At 43.9% G+C, this 21,560-nt stretch overlaps 1 protein-coding gene and 2 long non-coding RNA genes across 32 annotated transcripts in view; 2 read left to right on the top strand and 1 right to left on the bottom strand.

Moving 5' to 3' along the window:
- SATB2 (SATB homeobox 2) overlaps positions 1-4,331 on the top strand; it is a 225,522-nt gene extending 221,191 nt beyond the window's left edge. For 26 of the 27 annotated variants that reach the window (XM_086897150.1, XM_086897170.1, XM_086897166.1 and 23 more), the window contains one exon: positions 1,286-4,331. In XM_086897150.1, coding sequence (XP_086753276.1) covers positions 1,286-1,741 — 456 coding nt within the window. In that variant the 3' untranslated portion in view covers positions 1,742-4,331. The remainder of the gene's footprint in view (positions 1-1,285) is intronic. The other variant, XM_086897175.1, reaches the window with a different exon arrangement.
- LOC111931972 (uncharacterized) lies at positions 3,884-17,888 on the bottom strand. The gene is made up of 3 exons (XR_015289129.1): positions 17,445-17,888; positions 5,294-5,534; positions 3,884-4,674 (listed from the first exon to the last, which is right to left on the bottom strand). It is a non-coding gene; the product is annotated as an uncharacterized LOC111931972 (long non-coding RNA).
- The window catches only part of LOC111931970 (uncharacterized), a 170,932-nt gene continuing 166,835 nt past the window's right edge, over positions 17,464-21,560 (top strand). Inside the window, exons 1-2 of one of the 4 annotated variants that reach the window (XR_015289128.1) lie at positions 17,464-17,561; positions 18,505-18,684. This is a non-coding gene — a long non-coding RNA (uncharacterized LOC111931970). Of the gene's footprint in view, positions 17,562-17,649; positions 17,913-18,504; positions 18,685-21,560 lie in introns of those variants that run through there. The other 3 variants (XR_015289127.1, XR_015289125.1, XR_015289126.1) reach the window with 3 other exon arrangements.

The raw sequence follows: 21,560 nt of genomic DNA, 5'->3' as shown, positions 1-21,560 counted from the left end.
CGTGTGAAATTCAGTGAAAGTTCTCAGCAGATTTCCATTATTTATCTTTGTGTTTTTGGGGTTTTTTTCATTAGAGAGCTTTAATGTAGGGTTGATTCTCTGGATGTTACTGTTTGCAACAAAGACATTTTCTTCTTGGTTAAAGAGCCAGAATTCCCTCTTACTTGTGGGAGAAAATAGTTATCCATATTGATTTTGTTAGCTTTGAGTGTCAAGCTCTAATAATTATTTCCCTGCATCTGAAGAAACCTCTGGGCAAATACAGCTCCAGTCCTGTAGGGGATTTTTTCTGTTAATCTCTCTTGTATAGATTTGGTTTTAAAGAAAGCATATGGAGCTCCTCTGTGTTTCGAACAAATCAGAGCAGGTATTTTTTACCCCTGGAATAAGGGCTACACGAGGCCCTTTCTTAGTCATTTTAAGTGGCTGTTAGGAAGATTAAGAGCTACATATGCTTTCTTTAAACTTGCCAAAAAGGAGATACTGTGGGTGAAAATCTGTTACAAGACTGCAAAGTGTGTTTGCCCAGAGGGTGTCTCAGAATGGAGGGCTATAATTATTTGAACTCAGAGCTCCTCAACTAGTGAAATTACTACAGATGTAATACAGAGAAATCTGTTCAGGAGACACATTAAAGCCACCTATGTGAAGCAACAGCATTGACTATGCTGTCTCTCTTGAGAGAAGGGAAACCCTAACAAATCTCTGCACTTCTACTTTTTTTTTTCCTTATACTTACATAAAGTAGCTGTGATGGATTTTAATGCAAAATCATTATTCATAAAGTAGCACCTGACAATCCCACATGTGCCTAGCCCTTTGGTGGTACTTGAAATCTTGAAGAAATGGTCAAAGTGTCTCGCCTGAAAAGATGAGAGGAAATAAGGATGGGGAGAGGAGGAGCAAAGCAGGAGATGGGACTTTCCTGAGATGGGACAACTGGCCAGTCATCGTGACAATGAGACTATAATACCTTTTGACTTAATTTTTATTTTGGCTATTTTATATTTCTTTTTGTTACTTACATTTTGTATTTCTTACTTATTTTGTGGCTTTAAATTTATTTTATATTGTTTTCCTTTTATATCACTTCATCCTTTCAGTCTTTAGTTGTACAGACAGGTATAGCTGTCTTACAGGTGAGAAGGGCACTGGAAAAATGCCTATTAATTGTGTTTTTCTTGACCAAAACAAAGTAGGTCCCGTGTACAGACCTGTACAAGTGCCCTTACATCAAGCACTGAGGGGGTCAGCATGTGAAGTGTGTGTCTGTTTGATCTTATAGGTGCTGCACAGACAGCAGTCCCAGCCTGCCAAGGAGAATTCCCCACCCAGAGAAGAGGCTCCTCCTCCACCTGCTGAGGACAGTTGTGCCAAAAAGCCAAGATCCCGTACCAAGATCTCCTTGGAAGCTCTAGGTATCCTTCAAAGCTTTATTCACGACGTGGGTCTCTACCCTGATCAGGAAGCCATCCACACCCTCTCTGCTCAGCTGGATCTCCCCAAACACACCATCATCAAATTCTTCCAGAACCAGCGTTACCACGTAAAGCACCACGGGAAGCTAAAAGAGCACTTGGGAACAGTGGTTGACGTGGCAGAGTACAAGGATGAGGAGCTGCTGACGGAGTCGGAGGAGAACGACAGTGAGGAAGGCTCTGAGGAAATGTACAAAGTAGAGGCTGAGGAGGAGAATCCCGACAAGAGCAAGGCGGCTCCAGCAGATATCGACCAGAGATAATGTGAGATAGGAGTGCAGAAAGCAATACATTGATCCAAGGATTTTCTGGTTTTGATTTTTTGATTTTTTTTTCCTCATTTTACTTTTTGTTTGTTTGTTTCCGTTGCGCATGATCCATGTGCAAACCGAATGAATTCAGCATTGCCCAATCAGACATCGCCTTGACACAGACATTCGAGTGTTACACTTCCTACATCTGACTGAAGCAATCGTTGTAGTCACATAGGATTATGCCTTCATCAATCTTGCACTTATGAAAGGGACAGCTAGCAAGTAAATGGGAAGAAAAAGTCCTATGAAATCAGTGAAGGGAAATTTACAACTTTGTGTGTGTATATATATATTTACATAAAATATATATATATTAAATTGCATGGGACGGAACTTTACAACCTGAAATATAGACTGTGAAATGAGTTCTTTAAAGATGAGACTTGTTTATGTATTAAAACCACTTCACAATGAGTTGCTTTGGCTTTTTGATAAACTGCCGCCTGCTCTCAGGGTGTGGTGACTATTTTTGAATTCCTATTTATTTTCTATGTTTATCCCTGATTTTTTTTTTTTTTTTTTCATTATTATATGGCTTCCTATCTGGCAACTTGATGGGTAATTTTTGAGGTATTTAAAGACATAAATCAACACTGCCAAAAAAAGAGGAGAAAAAGAGAGGAAACGGAAAAAGAAATCAGGGCACCTTAAAGAGAAAACAAGTAAGTTAAGTTAAAAGTACTCTGAACACAATGCACACTTAAAAGGATACAGCATGTTCCACTCCAGATAGTCCTTTCCGTAGTGAACAGATGATTTTTTTCATGGGATTCAGAATGACTAAAACTGAAATGCAGTGCATAGAAGACTTTTCCATTAACAAGGTCTTTATAGAAAGAGAAAAAAGATAAAACGTGTTGAGATTTGATGTATGGAATTCATACTATCAACCACATTTTACCGTGGATTTTATTTACCTGTTCTCTGTTTCAGATCTTAAAATTTATAAGCTTCCTTCTTGTTGTTGTTTTTTCCTTATACTGAAGTGAAACACACACCCACACGCAAACACACCCACACACTCACACGTGTAAAGTTACATTGCGACACGAAATGCCACAATCCCGAGAATCCCGTCCAGGTAGATTGCTGACAGCCCGAGGGTTTGCGTTGCCGACTCCCCGCTCGCCCTCCTCGCAGCCTCCCCGTGTTCCCGTTGTGGTTTCCCCGTGTCCCGCGGTCCGTGCCAGCGCAGCGCTCGCAGCCGCAGCCCCGCTCCCTGCGGGCCCCGGCGCTCCGCAGCACCCGGGGGCAGCCACGGTACACAGAGCCGAGCCGAGCCCGACTGACTCTTGGATGGCCTGAGCACAAAGCTGCAGTCTGCCATAGCATCCACCCGCTCTGAGGCACCCTGTCGAGAGAGACGCCAAGTAGCATTTACTTCTCACTTCCGTGCAATGCTTTCCGAGACAAAGACCTCACCTTGCAGCTGGATCGATTTCAGACGCCTGTAAACTGCAGCCATAACCAACAAGGCTTCTGGCTTTTTTCTTCCTTTTTTTCACATGGGCTTTTCATGTAATCTTGACAAAGACCTCATGCAATATCACTTTGAAAGTTACTTTCTGTTTACTACACCAGGCAATGTAATATAACTGTTAATACTATTTATATATTTGAAAGGTATAAAAGGTAGGAGTTAAAAACGAAAAACAAACCTCTACGTGTAGATATTTACTCAGAACAGACAATATACAGGGAGAAGACGTTGCAATACAAGCTAATTCTAGCTGCTCAGTAACCTCTGGAGTTTTTATGAGATTTTTTCAGAGCTAATGTTTGAAACATGAGTATCTCTGCATAAATTTCATATACCTTTGCAAAATTATGGTGGGTTGCTTACTTAATGCCCCTTTTGCTCTTCATCCTTTAGTTCTGTAGTATGCTGCAGCTTTAATCAGAATTTCGATGGTTGCTGCTTTATGTTTCTCTCAGAGCTACGCTTTCAAAACTGTCTTCTTATCCTGTAGCTAAAATCACTCCATACATTTGAAAGGAAACTGAATTTTGCCAAGCTGTGTAAGTTGTTCATCTGATGATGGCATCAACATTTGGTATCTTTTACACTTCAACCAAAAATTTTATTAGGTATTTTTTCAATGCTGAGTCTTGCCTTTTTATTTTTAATTTCACTGCCAATTTTGCAGTGGTTCTAAGTGAATCTGTGGGCATTTTAGCCTGTGGTCTTGCCAGAACTTTGCGAATTACAATGCATATATGTCTATTTATTCAATATCCATCATATAATATCTATTTGGAGAAAGAAACTTTTCTTGTAGTGCCTCTTAACAAAGCACAATTTTCCGCCTTTTTTGTGAAATAAAAAATAAAAAAAAGAAATTGTGTTTTATTGCGGTATCAACAATGTGAATAAGGATTAACATATTGTAAATGTTCATTTTTCCATGTAAATCAACTTTATCTTCGTTATCACTAAGTGATAATTAATTTTTAACTTATGTGCATTGTTAGGCTGTTAGAATTTTTTGGTTGTTGAAATAAAACGCATTCAATAAATATGACTTAATTTGTCAAGTAATTTACTGGGCCTTTTTTCTTTTCTCCTGAGTTCAACTGCAACAAGGTCTGCAAGATGGAGTGGGCATATTTGCCTCTTGAAAAAAGGTTTGATCGGTGTTACCAGGTCTTGAAAACCTCCCTCAGTCCCCTGGAGCTGGCACAGGTGACGAATGTGTGTCACCAAGACTAACCTGTTGTGTCCTTGGCTTTCTGTGCACACGTAGGTGCCTGCACAGGCTGTTTCTGGTGGGGATGGAAGGAGGGTGGGGCTGCCTTCAGCCTGTCAGGGAATATACTCAAAACACACACATAAAGATCCACTTCCAGTCTGCTGTCTTCTTTTGCTGGTAGATTTTTTTTTTCTGTTTATAATTAAAAAGCCACAAATGACTGCGTGTCAGGAAACTTTTGGAGCACACATGTCCGTGGTTAATGGACATAATAAAAGGCTTTATTATATTTATAGCGGGGCATCCTACTGAGTGCGTAGAGGAATGCCGGAAGGATTGATGTATCTGAGAAATGTGTGAAATGTTTTTGGGGAGAATACAGATAAATGGAAAAAATTGCTCAAAATTCTTAAGCTAACAAAGTGGTAAGTGCCTGGATTCAATCCTAGCATACAAATCATATACTGCACATCAAACTTGTCTAGGAATTGAGGTAGAGCAATTTTTGAAAGCATTTATATATTTTTTTTCTATAGTTCCAATACAGAAGTTCTTCCCCTTTTTATGGCTTATTTATATCTTATATAAAATATCTTTGTGCTCTCTTGAGAAAAAAAAATAAGGGGAGGTGAAGGAATAAGCACATGTTTGGGTTCCCAGCCACCTGCATGCCACTTACATTTAATCTGAGACCAAATAAAATCACGCATCTTTCTGTGTCTTGGGGAATGTCTGGGCACCTGAGGCTGTGCACAGCAGCACCTGTGGAGTGCTGCTCGCTGGGATGCACAGCTGCTGTCCCTGCACTCACCTCTGAGGGGTCCTGGGATACCTGTGCCCTTCCCACAGGAGTGCACGTGCAGATCTGGTGCCTGGCTCTGCTGCCTCTGCTTGGAACTCTGGGCAGTCTTTTGCTGGTCGATGGCCCAAGGCTGGGGCTCCGCTGGCCTTCATGGGCATGGGAGGTGACAGAGGGCATAAAGTGGTGTTGAAAACTGCACCTGCAGGTGCTGTGAAGGTGCTGATGGTATTGGATTGGGTGTCCGTTCTGCCTGCAAGTAGAACAAGAAACCAAATGAGAAGCAGCTCTCACTTCACTGGTAGAGAATTTTATAGATGAGCCCTGTGTGTGTGTAGCTAAAGAATACTTAGAGAAAGACACACTCATACACACATATTTTAATTGGGGGGAAAAAATCCTATAAACATATGGGTTCTTCTTCCAAACCATAAAAAAAAATCAATCATTCAATAGCTGCTATAGCAGAAATATTTCTATTAATGCTTCTACTTCTCTATACTTTACATGCTGCTGCTCCTATTTGTTTTTCATGTTTTAGTCATCTAGACATATGTATTTCCAGTTTCAAACCTGTGTCAGTGAAAAATAAACATGTTAAGATTAGTTTAAAATGTTTTAAGATGATGAACATACTGACTGGTGTCTCAAGTTCATTGTTGCTTAGGTAAAGTATCCCTCAATCTTTCCACTTCCTTAATAACTAATTGTTTGCTCTAGACTAAATGGATAAAAATTCCTCATTGATGAAATTTTGTTTCTATCCTGAACCTGTTAAACATAGAGGGATAAAAGCTGGATACATCTGACAGTGAGCAAATGGCATCTTAAAATTATAAACGAATCATTACAAAAACTCTCCACTTACAGTATAAAGTGCAGTGATTAATTAAAGATGCAGTTTTAACTTATTTATAGCCATTAAAAAAACATAGTGGTTTTAACACAAAATAACACAAGCCAAGTCATCCAGGGGAGAGACACTGGCAGCCTGAGACTTGGGGAGCAGGCAGTGTGACAAAGCCAACAGGGAACCGCAAATGCAGGCCACCCTTGAAACCTTTGGGAAAGTTCACAGAAGCAAGGATGGAAAGAGGTGGCTCTGGCTTCCCTGCCAAGTCCCCCTTGTTTTTTGCTCACACATAGAGGGTGCAGGCGTGTGAAAGCCCCATCTCTCTGGGATGGCAGGAAACCTGTGGTGCGGGCGGTGGGGATCGTGCCAACTGCAGAGCTTGCTCTGGGTGAGTCAGCCCTACCTCAGGCAAAGAGAGGATTCGGGTGAGGGAGAGACAGCAGCAGTTCAAGTGCAGATTTCTGCAGGCTTTCCCCTCCTTCCAAATTTTTTGGTTGTTGATGGGTGAATGCTGGTCGTGCTTGACTGGTGGGTGTGGCTCGCTAGAGCCAGGGGCAATGAAGGTGGTGGGAGGGAAAGTGAGGCTCAGCTGCTGAGCTGTGAGTTGTGGCTGCTGCTCCCCAGCAGGTCTGTCTTTGGAAGGCTCTCCTGAGCCTGCCACGGTCAGGGACACACACCAGGCACTCCACGCTCCAGCCCCGCAATTGCTGGCTCTGTCTGCAAGGCAGCGCTCGCTCAAGGCAAGAGTCATCCCCTGTGAGCAGTGGTACAGTTTCAGGAGGTACAGCTGGTTCCTCCTAAGAGGAGTGGTATAATTTACCCTTCAGAGGGATCTGGTCTTGATTTGAAGACCTCAGGAGCTGGAAAATCACTTTTGCCCTCAGTAGTTTGTTTGAATGGTGGTTTCTCTCCCTACTAAATCTGTACCATATTCTAAGGGGAATTTGGCTTTCCCTTCCTGGTGTTGTCTTTTGTCAGGCTTTTCTCTTCTGGGTGAAAGTTGCAGGTAATGACAGATATTTTTTTCCCTCAGAAGTAGCTGTCCTGATCAAATGAATTTTCCTGAATTGAGGCCTTATTGTTCAGCTGAGGCTGTTTCAAGGAAAATTTTGCTTTGGCTAGTGACAGAATTCCCCCTTGTACTCCTTTTGAGAGTCCATTGAGATAAATGACAGAAAGAAAAGCTTTAGAAAGAAAAGGTTATTTGCTGCTAGTGAGCCTGGAATGCTCACAGATAGTATCTGTCACAGTTAAGGTATCCATAGTTCTATTCTGCATAAATTCTACATAATTGTAGATTTTGATCTCATAGCCATGAGGAATGACATTCCTTGGCATGGAGTGTAGATCTCCAATGAAATGTTCTCAGAAAAGAGATTTTATTTTTATGACCAATCAACAATTTTGATTTGCAAGAGCAGAAATGCAGGTGGTGTTCACTACTTCTGTTTACAGCACCAGACTAAACGTGCCACCAGCCAATGTCTCCTTACTTGGTGACTCTGGGCACAACTTTCAGCCTGGGGCTTACTGAGGAACTGACTTCCTTCAGGGTGGAAGGGCCAGCCAAACACAAACTAAGTGCACATACATGGACCACAATCCTTCTGAGACAGAAGGTTAATGTCCCCTGTGTGGACCCCTCCAGAGGCCAACACCAGTCTGAGCCCTACCTAGCTGCTGAGGTAGCAGGACAGAGTACTGGAGGTGATGCTGCATCTTTCTCAGTCACCCAAAAATCAGCTGAACTGTTTTGTCCACAGTCACAGAGAGCCCCTCTATCCTACTTTGACACTGTGTTTGTCTTAACAAGGATGGGACTGAGAAAAAGTGGAAGGACACCACAGAAGCTTGCATGAGCTACAAGGATGCTGAGAGCAACAGCGCTCCTCTGTCATGGCCTCGGGACGTCTGCTCCTGGGATGAAATAATTGAGTAGCCTGAGCATCAGCCATGGTGCCTGAGTAGCAACAACCACCATGCTGTCACCTTCCTTACAATTAAATTTAAGAGGTGACCTCTCCATGGCCCAAGTTTAACCAGGTCAGTGAGACCACATTCCTTTGGCTTTGAGAGGAGAGAGAGCACTCTTTCATGCTTTAACAGACTGTTCCCTATTTGTCCAGCCTTGGTGCCTCTTTACCATATGATGAAGTATGTGCTACACTCATCACAGACTCAGCTATTTATGATCAGAGATGACCAGAGAAGTGTTTGGAATCTGTTAGCCCTTGAGAGGGAAAAATGCAGCAGATTGGTCTCACTGACATGAAGGAGACTCTTGCAAGGGAAGTAGAGCAGGACATGACCAGCAAATGCAGTCTTTCACCACAGGGTTCAGCCTTTGGTTTCTCAAACCAACCAAACCTCCTCTGTTAGTATTTAAAGGCTGTTGCAGAATATCGTTCCCTTAATGAATCTCTTTTCACAAGCCATTTAGCATCATTTGTTCTGTGTCAACATTGTCCTTTCATTTAATTTCCCCCACCCAGCGTCCCTTCCTGACCTCTGGCCACCCACCACCCAATATATTCATAGACAGCAACTGCACCCCCTGCAAGCTGGGTGTCCCTGCACTGAGCCAGCCCAGCCCTGTCCCAGCACGGACATCTGTGGCTGCCTGGGTCTGCAGTGACAGGCACGGCTGCTGCTCCCAGCGCTGCCCCTCGTTGGCTGCTCCCGGCTGGGGCAAGCCACCACCAAACCACCACCGAGCCACCACCAAACCACCACTGAGCCACCACCAAGCCACCACCAAATACCTAACCACCACCAAACCACCACTGAGCCACCACCAAACCACCAGTGAGCCACCACTGAGCCACCACCGAGCTGTTGTGGGGCTCCCTGGGCAGGAGGCTGCCGGGCCCCAGGGGTGGCGCAGGCGCTGCCCCATGCCACCGAGAGCCCTGACGAGCACTGACAGAGCCCTTCAGAGGAGATGCTCAGCCCCAAGGAGAAAGAGAAGTGCTTGCAGCTGCCCTGGTAATGAATGGCTGGGACACAGTCCAGGCTAGCCTGGATTCCAGCAACCCCCTCAGTACACAAGGGAAAATCCAGAAGTGCCCCATGCAAGAGAGATAATGAAAGGCCACAGCGAGTAGCTACCAGCAAGAGAGGCACATGGATTGATCACAACGGACTGGGAAAGTAGCTGGAGCCATTAACTTCTCTCTAAATGCAGGGAGATGACAGAACATGGCCTATGAGCATACAGGACACAGACCATGGCACAATTCCCCAGTGGAAGCCAGCTGCTCTGGGAGAAAATGAGCCCCAATGTAATGCAGACAGATGAACAACATTGCTCAGTCCTACACAACCACGGGTGCTGGGTGCCCTGCCCAGGCGCTTGTGGCTCCCACACCAGTGAGCCTGCAGCTAAGGAGTTTCCATGCTGGAGAGTGAGAAGGACCATGGGGCTGAGAGAAGTAATTGGGATCTTTTCCTCTTTCTTCTTGTCTTTCAAAATACTTGCATGGCAGCCGGGTGAATGCTGGTTTCATAATTGATGGGCATGGTCTTGCCAATCTCCTTTCTAAGAGCCATTCCTTGTCACATAAATACAATCTATCAGTGCCCATTGTCTTTATAGTGATCTTGAGCAAACAGTTTTATTTCCAATCAGGGCATCACACATTGATCTAAACACTCATCTGTAATGGATCAATTTACATTAGGAGAGCAGTATTGTAGCATTGTTGTTCATTATATTGAAAGAAGTATATGTTTAGTTACAGGCTAAAATCAATTAAACAGCCTTGTGCCTTTTGCTGTGAGAAAGTCAACAAGCCAGTCTATCTTGGACAATTATGCAACTACAGCTCCTCTAAAAAAGGGCTTCAGCATCATCCCCTTTCTCTTGAGTTCTCAGTTTCTCCTTCAGAGACTTATTTTGCAATGTTTTTCTTCTTGTGCAGTCTAGCAAAGCACTCAGCTAAAATGCACACGAGAGAAATGAAAGCAGTCTTACTCTGCTGTTGTGGAGGGGACTTTCCCAGAGCCATGCAAAGTCATGCATCCAAAAGAGAAACCTGCACTTTCACCAGAGGCTGCCTGATAACAGACAATGGAATATGCTGGAGATGCTGAAAAATGTAGATGATGCTGTTTGTATCTTTATAGGTGATATCATTATCTCCAAGAGTCCCTGATTTCTCTGGAGGAGAAAAGGAGGGAGTGGGAGGCAGGGAAGAATTTGTACATTGGGCTGCTGTTTCTTGCTTTGCTGCAAGACATAAGACTGAAAGGAATGCTGGAGACTTTCTCACAAAGGGAACATGATTTGAGCTGGGGGTGTAGCTGCAGAGAGAATGGAACCTGCAATTTCAAAAGCAAAACACAAAGGGGAACTGCAGGGCAATGCAATGATGGGATTTGAGGAGCACATCTCTTGGGGCTCTGGTGCATGTGATGGAGGCAGAGGAAGGTATTCCCTGCCCCTGACCCCTGTTAGAGATCTGTGGCAGAAGGAAGCGTGTCCTTGTACCCTGCCTGCTGTGCTCTGTCACCGTCACAAGGCCAGGAGCAGCTGGACTCTGGGCTGCCATGCAATTCCCAAATGTCTCCCACTGCTTTCTGCCTGCTAGCAGCAGCTGACCAAGCCCACGGGACAATGCAGCAGTGCTGGGAGGGCCAGGCTAAACCATGACATTGCAACACTTGATGAAATCAAGTTTTTTGCTTTTCCTTGTGCAAAACCTGAACTGGAAAAAGTTATTGGCAGGGTAGATTCTTATTTTGTGGTCAGAATCCCCTCATGACCTGGCTTTTGCTATGAAGAGCTTGTATACCATCCCTGGTTTATATGTGTGTATGTGGATGTGTATATGGGTTTTTTTTAGCTTGACACTTCCCCCACTCCTTTCCAACCACTGATGCCACTCCAACTCATCTTACTCTTTCATTATATGCACAAAACACTGCTGCAATGCTAATAATAATAATGAGAAAGAATAGCAGATATTACAAAGCTTATTAGGAAATTGATCTTTGATTTGCTCTTGAATAAAAAGGCAGACCTCAAAACTGCTGGAGCCATTCAGTTAATTGGTTATTGGCTCTCCTGAGTGATTATATCTACCCTGGTTCCACCAAGTTCAGCAGGTCTCGTGCTGGTCAATTAGCCTTTGGCATCCATGGAGGGAAATGCTTTGTTCAGGTTTGCTTAGAGACTGTGTAGCATAAGGTGGTCTGAGCAGGAGGGGTCCCCCATGGTCTGAATCCTGCACTTGGGCTGGCACCAAAAGGTTATTTTTGCTGTACCCCAGCCCTCTGAAAATGTGGATGCTGTTAAGTGGGAGACTCTGCCGCAGGGACTGCCCTGCAGGAGGACAGCAAAAGCCAGAGGGTTTTTGGAGAAGCACAGCAGTTTCCTCCAGGGTGACCTTCACCCAGCACACCCAGAGTCTGGCTCTCCCACGGGATGAGCAGTGCCGGCGTATCTGAGCTTTTGCCGGCTGTGCGGATGGATGCCCTGTTGCTTGGTCACAGTGGATCTGCAAACTCACTAATCACTACTGCTCTGATTCCTTCAGCGTTTCCAGGGCTGTGCAGAGCTACACAGCTGATGCCATTTAGTGGCTTTTCCTCCTGCCCTCACCGCTATGGCTTGCCAAAGGGCTCCAACACTTGCATTGCTATGATGCAGACCCTGTAATAATAGCTGGTTACATCCAGAGAATTCAGTTCAGATTTTAAAACCTCATCAAATAGTTAATGACTGACTATTTCAACACAGCAGTTCCTGCAAGTCTTGGGAGAGAAGAGAGAGAGAGGGAGATGGAAAAGTTATTCATGTCCCATCTGTCTGGAATGCTTGTCCCCTCCCTCCCACCCACTGAGTCACTTCCTCCCTTTATATATCACTTAAAATTTTTCCTTTCCCCTTTAGCTTATGATTAACAGGCATTTACCCTCTGAAAATCGTTCCTTTTTTGTGATGCATGATCAATGTTAGTTAAGGCTCTATGGATAAAAAGAACATATTGTCTTGCAAATGCACGTATGTGGTAAAATGCAGCATATATTGTTGCATGGCCATGTAAAGGAACACATCAACCACTGCAATATCCAGTTGCTGATCCAGCCTTCCCAACTGAGCTACAGAACTTTCAGAGTAGTGCCTTGGCTATTTTGTCCCCGGGACCCAAAGAGCAGCAGTGTGCTGGGAGAGGTACATTGCTCGGATTGTGATGTGGAGGTGTTTTAAAGCAGCAGCTCAACTCAGGGAGGGATTCACTCAGCTCTGTTCACTCAGGACCCGATCCGAGTGGGTGCGTGGGATGAGGCCACTCAAATGCCTCAAGATGAGCTTGTGAGGAGTCTTGGCTAGCTCAGCCCACTGCCTTGCTGCCAGGGCTTGAGACAGCTCTCTTTTACGTAGTAGGTAGTGAAGGGCTCTGAGGAGAATCGCAGGCAAGAGAGAGAGGTGGTCTCCTGGGATCTCTGCAGCCTGTGGGTATGTGCTGAAATGCCACTGCAAGCAGGAGAGACTGGGCTACCTACAACATTCTGACAGAGGAGCAGGAAGGGCTACAGAAGGTGAGAATGCTGGCAGGTTCATCCTGGAAGCAAACAGGATAAAGAGGAGGAGCCTGGATGTCTTCTGAGCACAGATGTGAGACGGTGGGGATGAGTCTCTAAGCTGTAAAACCGGTGAAGACTAGAAAAGGGAAACTTGAACCTCCTTAAGCAGGTTATTTGAGTTACTTGAGGTTTCCCAGTGAAGGGAGAGAAAATGAGGTCCTGTGTTATGTAGTGCAAAAACCTTGCACGTGTTCACTTGCTTCAGCCTTTTTTTTATGTGACTCAAAGAGAGGGTGTTTATCTGCTTGGCATCTTGTTATTCTGATGATACAGGAAAGTTTTGTTCTTCAGGGATGTCAGGGTGACAACAATCTTTAAAAAAAAAAGTTTCAAAGACAAATACTTGAGCAGCTATCTGTGACTGGGGGGAATCCCCATGCCAGAGAGATCCCAGCATCACTGTGTCCAGCTGTCAGATGCTGTTCTCTTTTTATGATCATCTGCAATAAGGTTTCACCATCTTTTCTGGTTCCTGCCAAGTGTCCATAAGCTGATGGCTGATGCAATAACCTAGGTAGTACATCCACTCTGGGATGCACTGAAGGATGGGGCACAGATGTGTCACAGAGCCTCTGTAAAGAGCCAGCTTGGCTCCTGCTGGAGGCTTTAGTTGTGTGTGGGTCCTGCTGGTTCTGCGCCTGCCTCCCACTTCAAGAAGCTCCCTGAAGGGGTGCCTCCATGCTGGGCTGGCACCGATCCTTCAGTGCCTTTTTTTTTTTATTGTCTGTGACTCTGTGTCCTGTGAAAGTAGCTGTCCTGGCCTGTGTGTTCTGCAGTACTGGGACTGGGGTCATGAGCTGCACCCAGGCCTCTAAATATTTGGTATCTGAAAAGTGACTTTATTTTATATGTGTGGGTGATGCTGCAGGTGGGCTGAGGCAGGTCCAGGAGCTGAGGGTGGAGCTGCATTTGCTGTAACTTCACAAATCATGAGCTGAGTGCACTGAAACCCCAGCAGTTTCCCTTGAAGAGCAGGACTGGAGAGGAATACATGGGTCTTGTATCTTTAATGACACCTAATAGATTGTAAAATGGCCATTGAGTTTTATTGCATTTGTGGGAGACTTGATGAGTCCAAGGATGGTTGCTGTGTTACTGGAAGTCAAATAACAACTGATGCTCCTGTTGCCGAGCGGTTTTTAAAAGGGAAGTTTGTTAGTTTATTCTCCCATGCCTTTGCTTCGATGGGTAGCTATACATTCTTCAGAAATTTTGTCTTCCATTTTATCTATTTTTCTATTTTTGGAAACAATTTTGCAAATATGAATGTGGGGACAGCATAGTTACCCTTGTATTATGTGGCAAATTAATTATTTCATTAGCCCCAGGGCAACCTTTGGAAATAAGACAATAAACTCAGTTGTTTATTTCCCTGAGAGATGTTAATGATTAACTCTGAAAAGTAATTCTTCTATCTGGCCTACATAAACTTTCATAGTTCCATGCAACAGCAAGATATCTTTAGGTAGTATATGGCATGCAAAAAGCTAAGCTCTGTAACGTTACTGTGCAGATAGATTTGGCTCCTGGAGAACAACTTTAGCCTAAGATTTTAGTGCTGCCAGCTGGCAGAAGTGATCCTATATGTGAAACCTTAAACTGAGCCAGAAAAACCTGAGTTCAAATCTCTTGCCAGGGATTGTAGGATAGAATGATTAACCTGATTTTATATTTTTGGATAACTATCAAGTGCCCGAATATTTATAGTAATAAATGTCTTCCATATGTGCTGATACTGCATCCATGGAGTGCAATAGCATGATATGGTTATTGTCTTACTTGAAGACACTAATTATAACTAATCCTATAGGCATGTGAATCATGAAACACTGGCCCAGTTTCTGCCAGCTTCTGTGGGATGCATCTGACTTTGTTCATGTGAGCAATGCAGGTCAGCAGAGAGCTCAAGGCAAAATTCCAAGAGTGCTGGGGATCCTGAGGTCTCTTTCCATACTAAATACATGCGCTTGATATTTAAGCACTTAAAGCTGCAGGTGGGCACTTTACCATCTTATACCTTCTGAGACTTCCTTGTAGGTGTCACGAAGCCTCAAGATGCCACTGAAAATAAAATCCTCTCCTACAAGCCAGTGTTACGTAGCCCTGTGATCTGCCTAGTCAAGGGGTAAGGGACTCTCAGGTTCCTGAACTTGTTTGGTGCCTGCTAGACTGGCACAATAACCAGGCTTGGAGCACTGCCAAGTTTTGGGTTTTGTGGTACTGAGGATGTTCAACTACTCCAGAGACAGTGCTTCTCCAGGGATGTGATGTCTTCCCAGGCCAAGCTCAGAAACACACCTTAAAGTGAAAAAACCTCTCCAGTGAATGACTGTAGAGCTACTTTTTGGTTGGTAAGAAAAAGCAACAGAGGAACTGTATGAAGGTTATAATGTTGTACTAAGGCTATAAAAACAGAGAGACTAGACCTGTGTTCCAGTATTTTTCCCCTGAAAGAGGTAAGCCTGCCCAGACGTCTTGCTTTTAAATACTGACTACTGCATATGTTTTAAACCAAAAATAATACCTTTTGATTGGAAATGTTTCAATAACATCATTTGTGCATTTTATTGAGGCGGAGGTTACAATTATTAGAGTCACCAGGAATTTCAGACATTTAAGCACAGCCTCTATTTCTCCAGAGTAAACCACATCCCTGTGCGATTATTCTTCTATCTAAATGCCTTCAAACCAAGTCTTAAACCAGATCTGATATTTGTTGCTGGTGGTCCCTCATACAAATTGGCCCTTGAAATGAACATATGGGGTTAAACAAATGCCAAGGAGATGGGACTCTGAGGGATTCTGAGGGATCCCTGTGGGTGCTAAGGGAGGCAGAGCCTGTGCTGGATGCAGCAGGCAGCCCTGGGTAGATCATGTGGCTCTGAGCATGCTGCTGCCAGTCTGGTCAGGTACTGTAGTCTGGGCCCTGCAGACCTTGAGAGAATAAGGAGAAAGGTTTGTCTGGGCATGGAAACTGCTCCTTCAGCCATGCAATCTCTTTATGGCTTTTCTTTCAGCTGGTTTCTCCCCAGGAAGCCAGAAAATGCATCTGTGGCAGAGAAGGCAGTTGGCTCAACAACCAGAATGTCCCACCCAGTATGCTCTGTGCTTCCTCCTAATGTTTTCAGCAAACGTTTTTGGAAAGTCAATTAAAAAACTGAGACTCTTAAGGGGCCTCTAAGGCCTGAATCCCCTTTGTTTTCTGGCCTTTCTACATCCTCTATTGGCAGCAGGGAAGCAGGCGTTTAAGCACTTTCAGTTTCAATTTTTTTGAAGCTTCCAGGAGAGCAGAAGTAAGAATTTGAGTTTAAAAGACCATTAAAATTCTGATATCAATGATGACAACAAACTTTGAAGCCAAAGGAATTGTCCAGCTTACAGCCTACTTTGGGATGTAAGGAGGTGAGAGTTTGTTCAGGAGGTGACTTGAGACAGCAGTAATAAAAAGAATCCTCTTCACCTTGCCAAGGAAATTTCAGCACCTGATTATTTAAATCTCTAGCAAATGCTTGCTTATTTGGAGGGAGCAGGATTAGTCTCATGGTGGAGTGCAAGGATGACACTTATGCCTTCTGTCCTCTGCTCTCTGTATCATCTGGATGTGTTTTTTCCCTGTGTACTCTGTGAAAAAGGATGCTGAGAAAACTGAATTGGGATGTTGATATTCCCAGAAAGAGAGGGGGTTGCAATCTCACCCCAAAGGTCTTGTCCTAGAGCATTTTGATAATGGCTGTGCACTTCCCCTGGGTCCGGGCTTTCTGAACCTGTCTGAAGTGTGTGTGTGTGTCTGTCTCCTTTTCCCCAGTACAGTAGCACATTGACTGCTCAATCCCTACCCTCCTCTTCCTCCATAAAGCCTCAACAATTTTTAGGAGAAACATTGTTCTTGCTTATTCTCGTGGTGCTGATAAGCCTGCAACGATGAAGAAGCAGAACAAAATACAGAGCTCTTGCTCTTGTGGAAAAGGTGGGTCTGTAGCCATTGCTCATCCGAAGACAAGCAGGTTTCTGGCAGGACTGTGTGTGTACTGGTACTTAGAGTTTTGTCTACATAGTGAGCCAGGTCTTGAGTGCACTGTCAATTAAGGGCAGCAATTCAAAGTGATTCACAGCAGATTACACCAGCCTGTCTCTTGATGGAGCACACTCTGGTCCTGTGCCTGCAGGTGCTGCACAGACTGCCAAGCCTGGAGCTAGCCTGCAGTTACGCTGTCAGCCTTGCTTAGATCTAATGCTTTATGACAACTGTCTACCTGTAATGTGATAATGGGCTGAAAACCTCTGCAAAATTGATAGGGTCTCTCGCAAAGAAGGAGAAACTTATAATGTGGCAGGCCTGATCCCTTTCTTAAGACCCACATGAACTGCAAAGATTTCTTTGCAGCTGGCAAGTCTGATTGCTCTTCTGCTCCTGAGAGAGGATGACTATGTTGCCGTCTGTGAAGCTACTGACTTTAAGTCTGTTTTTAACTTTGAATCCTAAAATATTGTTGGCATCTACCTGCTAGGGCTTCATCCATTCTGTAGCTGTACTTTTCATATTGTAGATAAAATCATCTTCTGCCTGCAAAATGTTTCCAGGGTTTATACAATAAATTCATTATGTTTTATCCCTAAAATGAAAGTAATTATCTAGAATAATTAACAAGTAGTGTTCTAAAAGAAGCTGTGCTTAACATAGTGTAACACAGTCTTTAAAGAAGAGGCCAAATTCCTACCCACCTTCTTCTGGTGTGATCCAGGAACTGCAGCCATGACTTTGTGCTAGATCAGTGCTAAGTGAGAGTTGGGCCTAAAACATCCTGATGCACTTTCAAACCCTCCAAATTTGCTATCCAGGTAAAAGCACTGCAGCGAGGAAGTTGCAGCCATGGGAAAGAGAAGTCCTCCTGGCTCTGGAGAGGCCCAGGTGTGTTCCCTGTGAGCTGTGCAGCTGATGACCAGGACAGTCACTTGTTGCCTAGTTCAACAGTGCCCAATTCCTTTTACAGGGCAACCTAAAGCTCTTTATATAGCCACAGTGTTGTCATTTTAGCTGCAGCCAGTCCTGCTCCAGCTGCTCAGCTTCTGCCTCAAACAGGCCCAGGACTGGCAGGAGGCAGTGGCAAGGCAGGCGGGGCCTGAGGGGAGCAGCGCAGCCATGGTGCCCTGAGGCGCTGTGGCGGTGTGGGGGTGAGGGTGGCTGCCGGGGTAAATGCCAGGGCTTCGGGCAGGATCAGGGCCCTCAGGGCGTGCTCCCCACACAGCGCTCCGGCCCTATCCTTCGGTGTGCTGCCGGGAAGCGACTCTCGAGGCTATGGACTGTGCTCTCCAGATCAGAGTCCCCTCCAGAGAAAACAGGGATGTTTACACAGAACACAGCCATCCTAACGGCCATGTGATAATTAAGAGGCCGGAGGCTGCTGGATAAACCCTTCCCTATGACCTCCTCATCCTCCAGAGTGTAGGCCCCCACGGTGGCTCTGACCCCCGTGCCATTCCCTGCCACATCTGTGGGCTTATCATGCTTCTTAAAGAGCCCATAAACCCATTAGCTCTGGGTAAATGATCCCTGGGCTGTCTTTAGAATAATTAAAACCACAAGGCAAACAGTTACTCTGGACTATCAGCAGCATATCAACAAAACTTGTGTCTTGAAATGTGTGTTCAATTTTTGTTATTAAAAGGCACAGAGCCATATGTGAAGCATTATCATGCATCTTTGTGAAATTAGCAGAAGTATTTGAACAACCATTTTGTCTCTATCAAAACAGTGCCTTATTATTTTTTTCATCCTGTGTAGGAAGGTGAGAGAGCCTTATGAAGGCAGGAAGGCTCAGGCAGGCAATCCAGCTTCTGTAGCCCCTGACCATGTCTGCTGCGTGGAGGCACACGATGTCTGAGGAACCCAGATGGTGCTGGTCGTGAATGGGGAAGAGGAACAACTTGACGAGTCCTTTAATCCTGAAACCCAGGACTGCAGGTTTTATCTAACTCCTTAATTGCTTTACTTTGAGTGAGGCTTTTATGGTACTTGCTGAATTTAGTTGCCATTAGGGTCAATAGAAGTTTGACTACTGATTCAGTTGGAAAAAAAAAAAAAAGGCCAATGTTGAATGTGCTTTGAAATTCCCACCGCTTATGCTTAAGAACATATGTTAGAAAAGTGATGTCACTTCTGACTGCTTATAAACTTTCAAAATAGCATTAGACCTTTAAAAAAATATATAAGTTCTAGTTCTTAGTTTTTTGAACCACTTCTCCAAAAATGGAACCAAAACCACTTAAGAGCAAGGTTTCCTGAATGAAGGGGAAAAGGAAGAGGAGCTGTTTCTGATTAATAGTGACCGGTAACTGTGGGCAAGGTCAACATCTGTCATACAGCCAGGCTTGAAGAAAAACATGGTGTGAAGTGTTTTGGCATTTAATGAACACTTTGAAAAACACTTCTGAAACATAAAAACCCCCAAATTATGATCTGTTTGGCAGTGCATTTCACAAGTGACACTAGAATATAAGTCCTTCCTGTGGACCAAATGTCTTTAGTTCTGGCTTTGTGTGGCATAAAGAGGACATAGCTGGAGTCTTTCTTGCATGTGTCTGGTTTCACGAGTGGTGAAGACAAGCAAGATTGCATTTGGAGAAGATGATCTTTAAAGAAAACACTGGTTCTTCTTGTCAGGCCTAGTTATCAGCCAAATGGATTAAGATAAGGCAAACAGAACTGTCTGCTTAGTCAAACTGAGCAACAACATCCCTTGATTGTCAGAGCTGAATCAGCAAATATAAAGAAGCTAAATACAGCCAACCCTACACTTACAACCCACTTGTGGTTTTCATGCTGACAACCTAGTCACTAAGTATAAATGGTCCTCCCACTACTGGTTTGTCTGCATCTCAGGTTATATTCAGGGATATGACTGCATCTCTACCCTTGCAATCTTAGCTCGTTTTTTAAAACTGAACGAGTACATTGGAGCTTTCTAACAGTGCCAAGTATTTCTGCTAGAATATATTCTGGAGGATTTATGTGATAACAAACATGTGAAAGATTTCTGATATGAAAGACTCTTGCCTATAATAATTCTTTAGCTCCAAAGTGGGATTAGTTTTGTTCTATAAATGTTTAAAATCTAAACTTGTATATCTCCAAACATGCAGTGGCCAGAACTACAGGGTCTTGATACATCTATATTATAGGCAGGAGGTTTAGCATACGTGGTAATATGTGATGTGAGCCCTGATTACACAGACTCAACTTTCCCTCTTTATTAATGTCTTTTCTCCTTTCTCTGGAGAGCTGTGGGTCCTGGCTGAAATCTGACACTTTGCTTTTCTGAGAGAACCTTTGTGGATCCTTACTGAGCAGCTCACAAATGCATAAGGTTTAGTGGACCAAAGTGAACCAAGAGAACAGATAAGTTTCAGAATTAGCAATTTAGCTATATTTGTGTATTAACAACTGTTAATACATCATGTCCATGGGTAAATTAATGTATAGTCATTGTATTGTGCATTAAGATTCAGTCTCTTTTACACATTATGCAGTGCCAAATACAGAGAATTTAGGTTTTCTGCTATCTGGAAAGGCAACTGAACAAAAATGTTTTCAGAGACACCTTTGGAGTCCACCACAAATAACACCCGAAGCTTATATGAAATTATACAATCAGCTGCCAACACCTCTCTAAACATCACTGTTAGCAAAAGGTAGACCTGTTTTAGGGTGTAGACAAAAAACACACTTGTGTAAATTCTGGAGGCTCAACAACCATTAGAAAACACTCCTGTGCATTCCCTTGTGTGACATCAGGCTAACTTGCAAAATGCAGCAAGATTTCTGCTCTTACAGAAAGACCTTCTCTCTGGTGCTACCACCATAAATTGAAAAAAGGCAAACACAATCCAGAGCTGTTGCAGCTCTGAAGATGCCATGGCATGAAACATATTTTGGTTTTCACCAAAGCAGACTCAGCTCAAATAGTGTGCCTTGTCCACTGTCCTTTTTCTGCTCTCAGGTATTTTGTGTGCTGTACTGACTTACCAGTGAGTGCTGAATGCCCCTGGGAGATGGCCCACCTGGATTTCAACTCCCCTTACCCCAAATACAGGCACTCTGAACAACATGATCCCCTCTGGTGTATTTGCACTACTGATATGGGTCCTGTTGCTCATTTAGCTTCTTCAAGGTAAGTTTTGCTTTGGTGAGCATCCAGGAGGAGCAATAAATTTATCAGTTTATCCATTATAGAACTTAAATACCTGAAGTATAAAATACTTCCCCAGAACTGAACCTGAGGTGTTGAAACATCTCCAGCTGGGACAAAGTGAACAGTCTGATAAGCTGCAGTTTGGCTGTTTGCAGTGGAGATACCTGGAAAACTGTCCAGTGTGCTGTTGCAAGAGACCTGTAATTAGTACATGACCGCCACTCATAGCATATCTGAAGGTAAAAAGAACACGACAATCCTCATTGCTCTTCAGTTTTTGCAGGCTCTTGATCTTTAGCTCTTTACAAAGTTGTGGGTAGTCTTTTAATTAAAACTCACAATTATGCATTTGACAGAGCTCCTGAGGGCCAGCAAGTTGTAATGTTGGATGCCAATTGGTTATGGAATGTCTCTGCAAATTTACAGCCCTGAGATCCACCCTGTATCAATATTATAGTTGGACGTCTTCTGCAGCTGAGTATAATCAGCATCCTATGAAATCCACAGCATCCCTACATGCTGTGTGTAACAGTTTCTAGAGAGCTGGATCACAGTGTAAGTGCTGAATGTATGGGGAGTGGAGGTGAGTTTTACTGGTGCCACCTACAAAGGGGGTTAAGCCTCACAAGGGGACACCAGGGAATCTCTC

The sequence above is a fragment of the Cyanistes caeruleus genome, chromosome 7 (assembly GCF_971803275.1).
Source record: "Cyanistes caeruleus chromosome 7, bCyaCae1.hap1.1, whole genome shotgun sequence".
NCBI lineage: Eukaryota > Metazoa > Chordata > Aves > Passeriformes > Paridae > Cyanistes > Cyanistes caeruleus.
The sequence above is the reverse complement of the archived record's forward strand: the minus strand, read 5'-3'. Positions and strand labels throughout refer to the sequence as shown.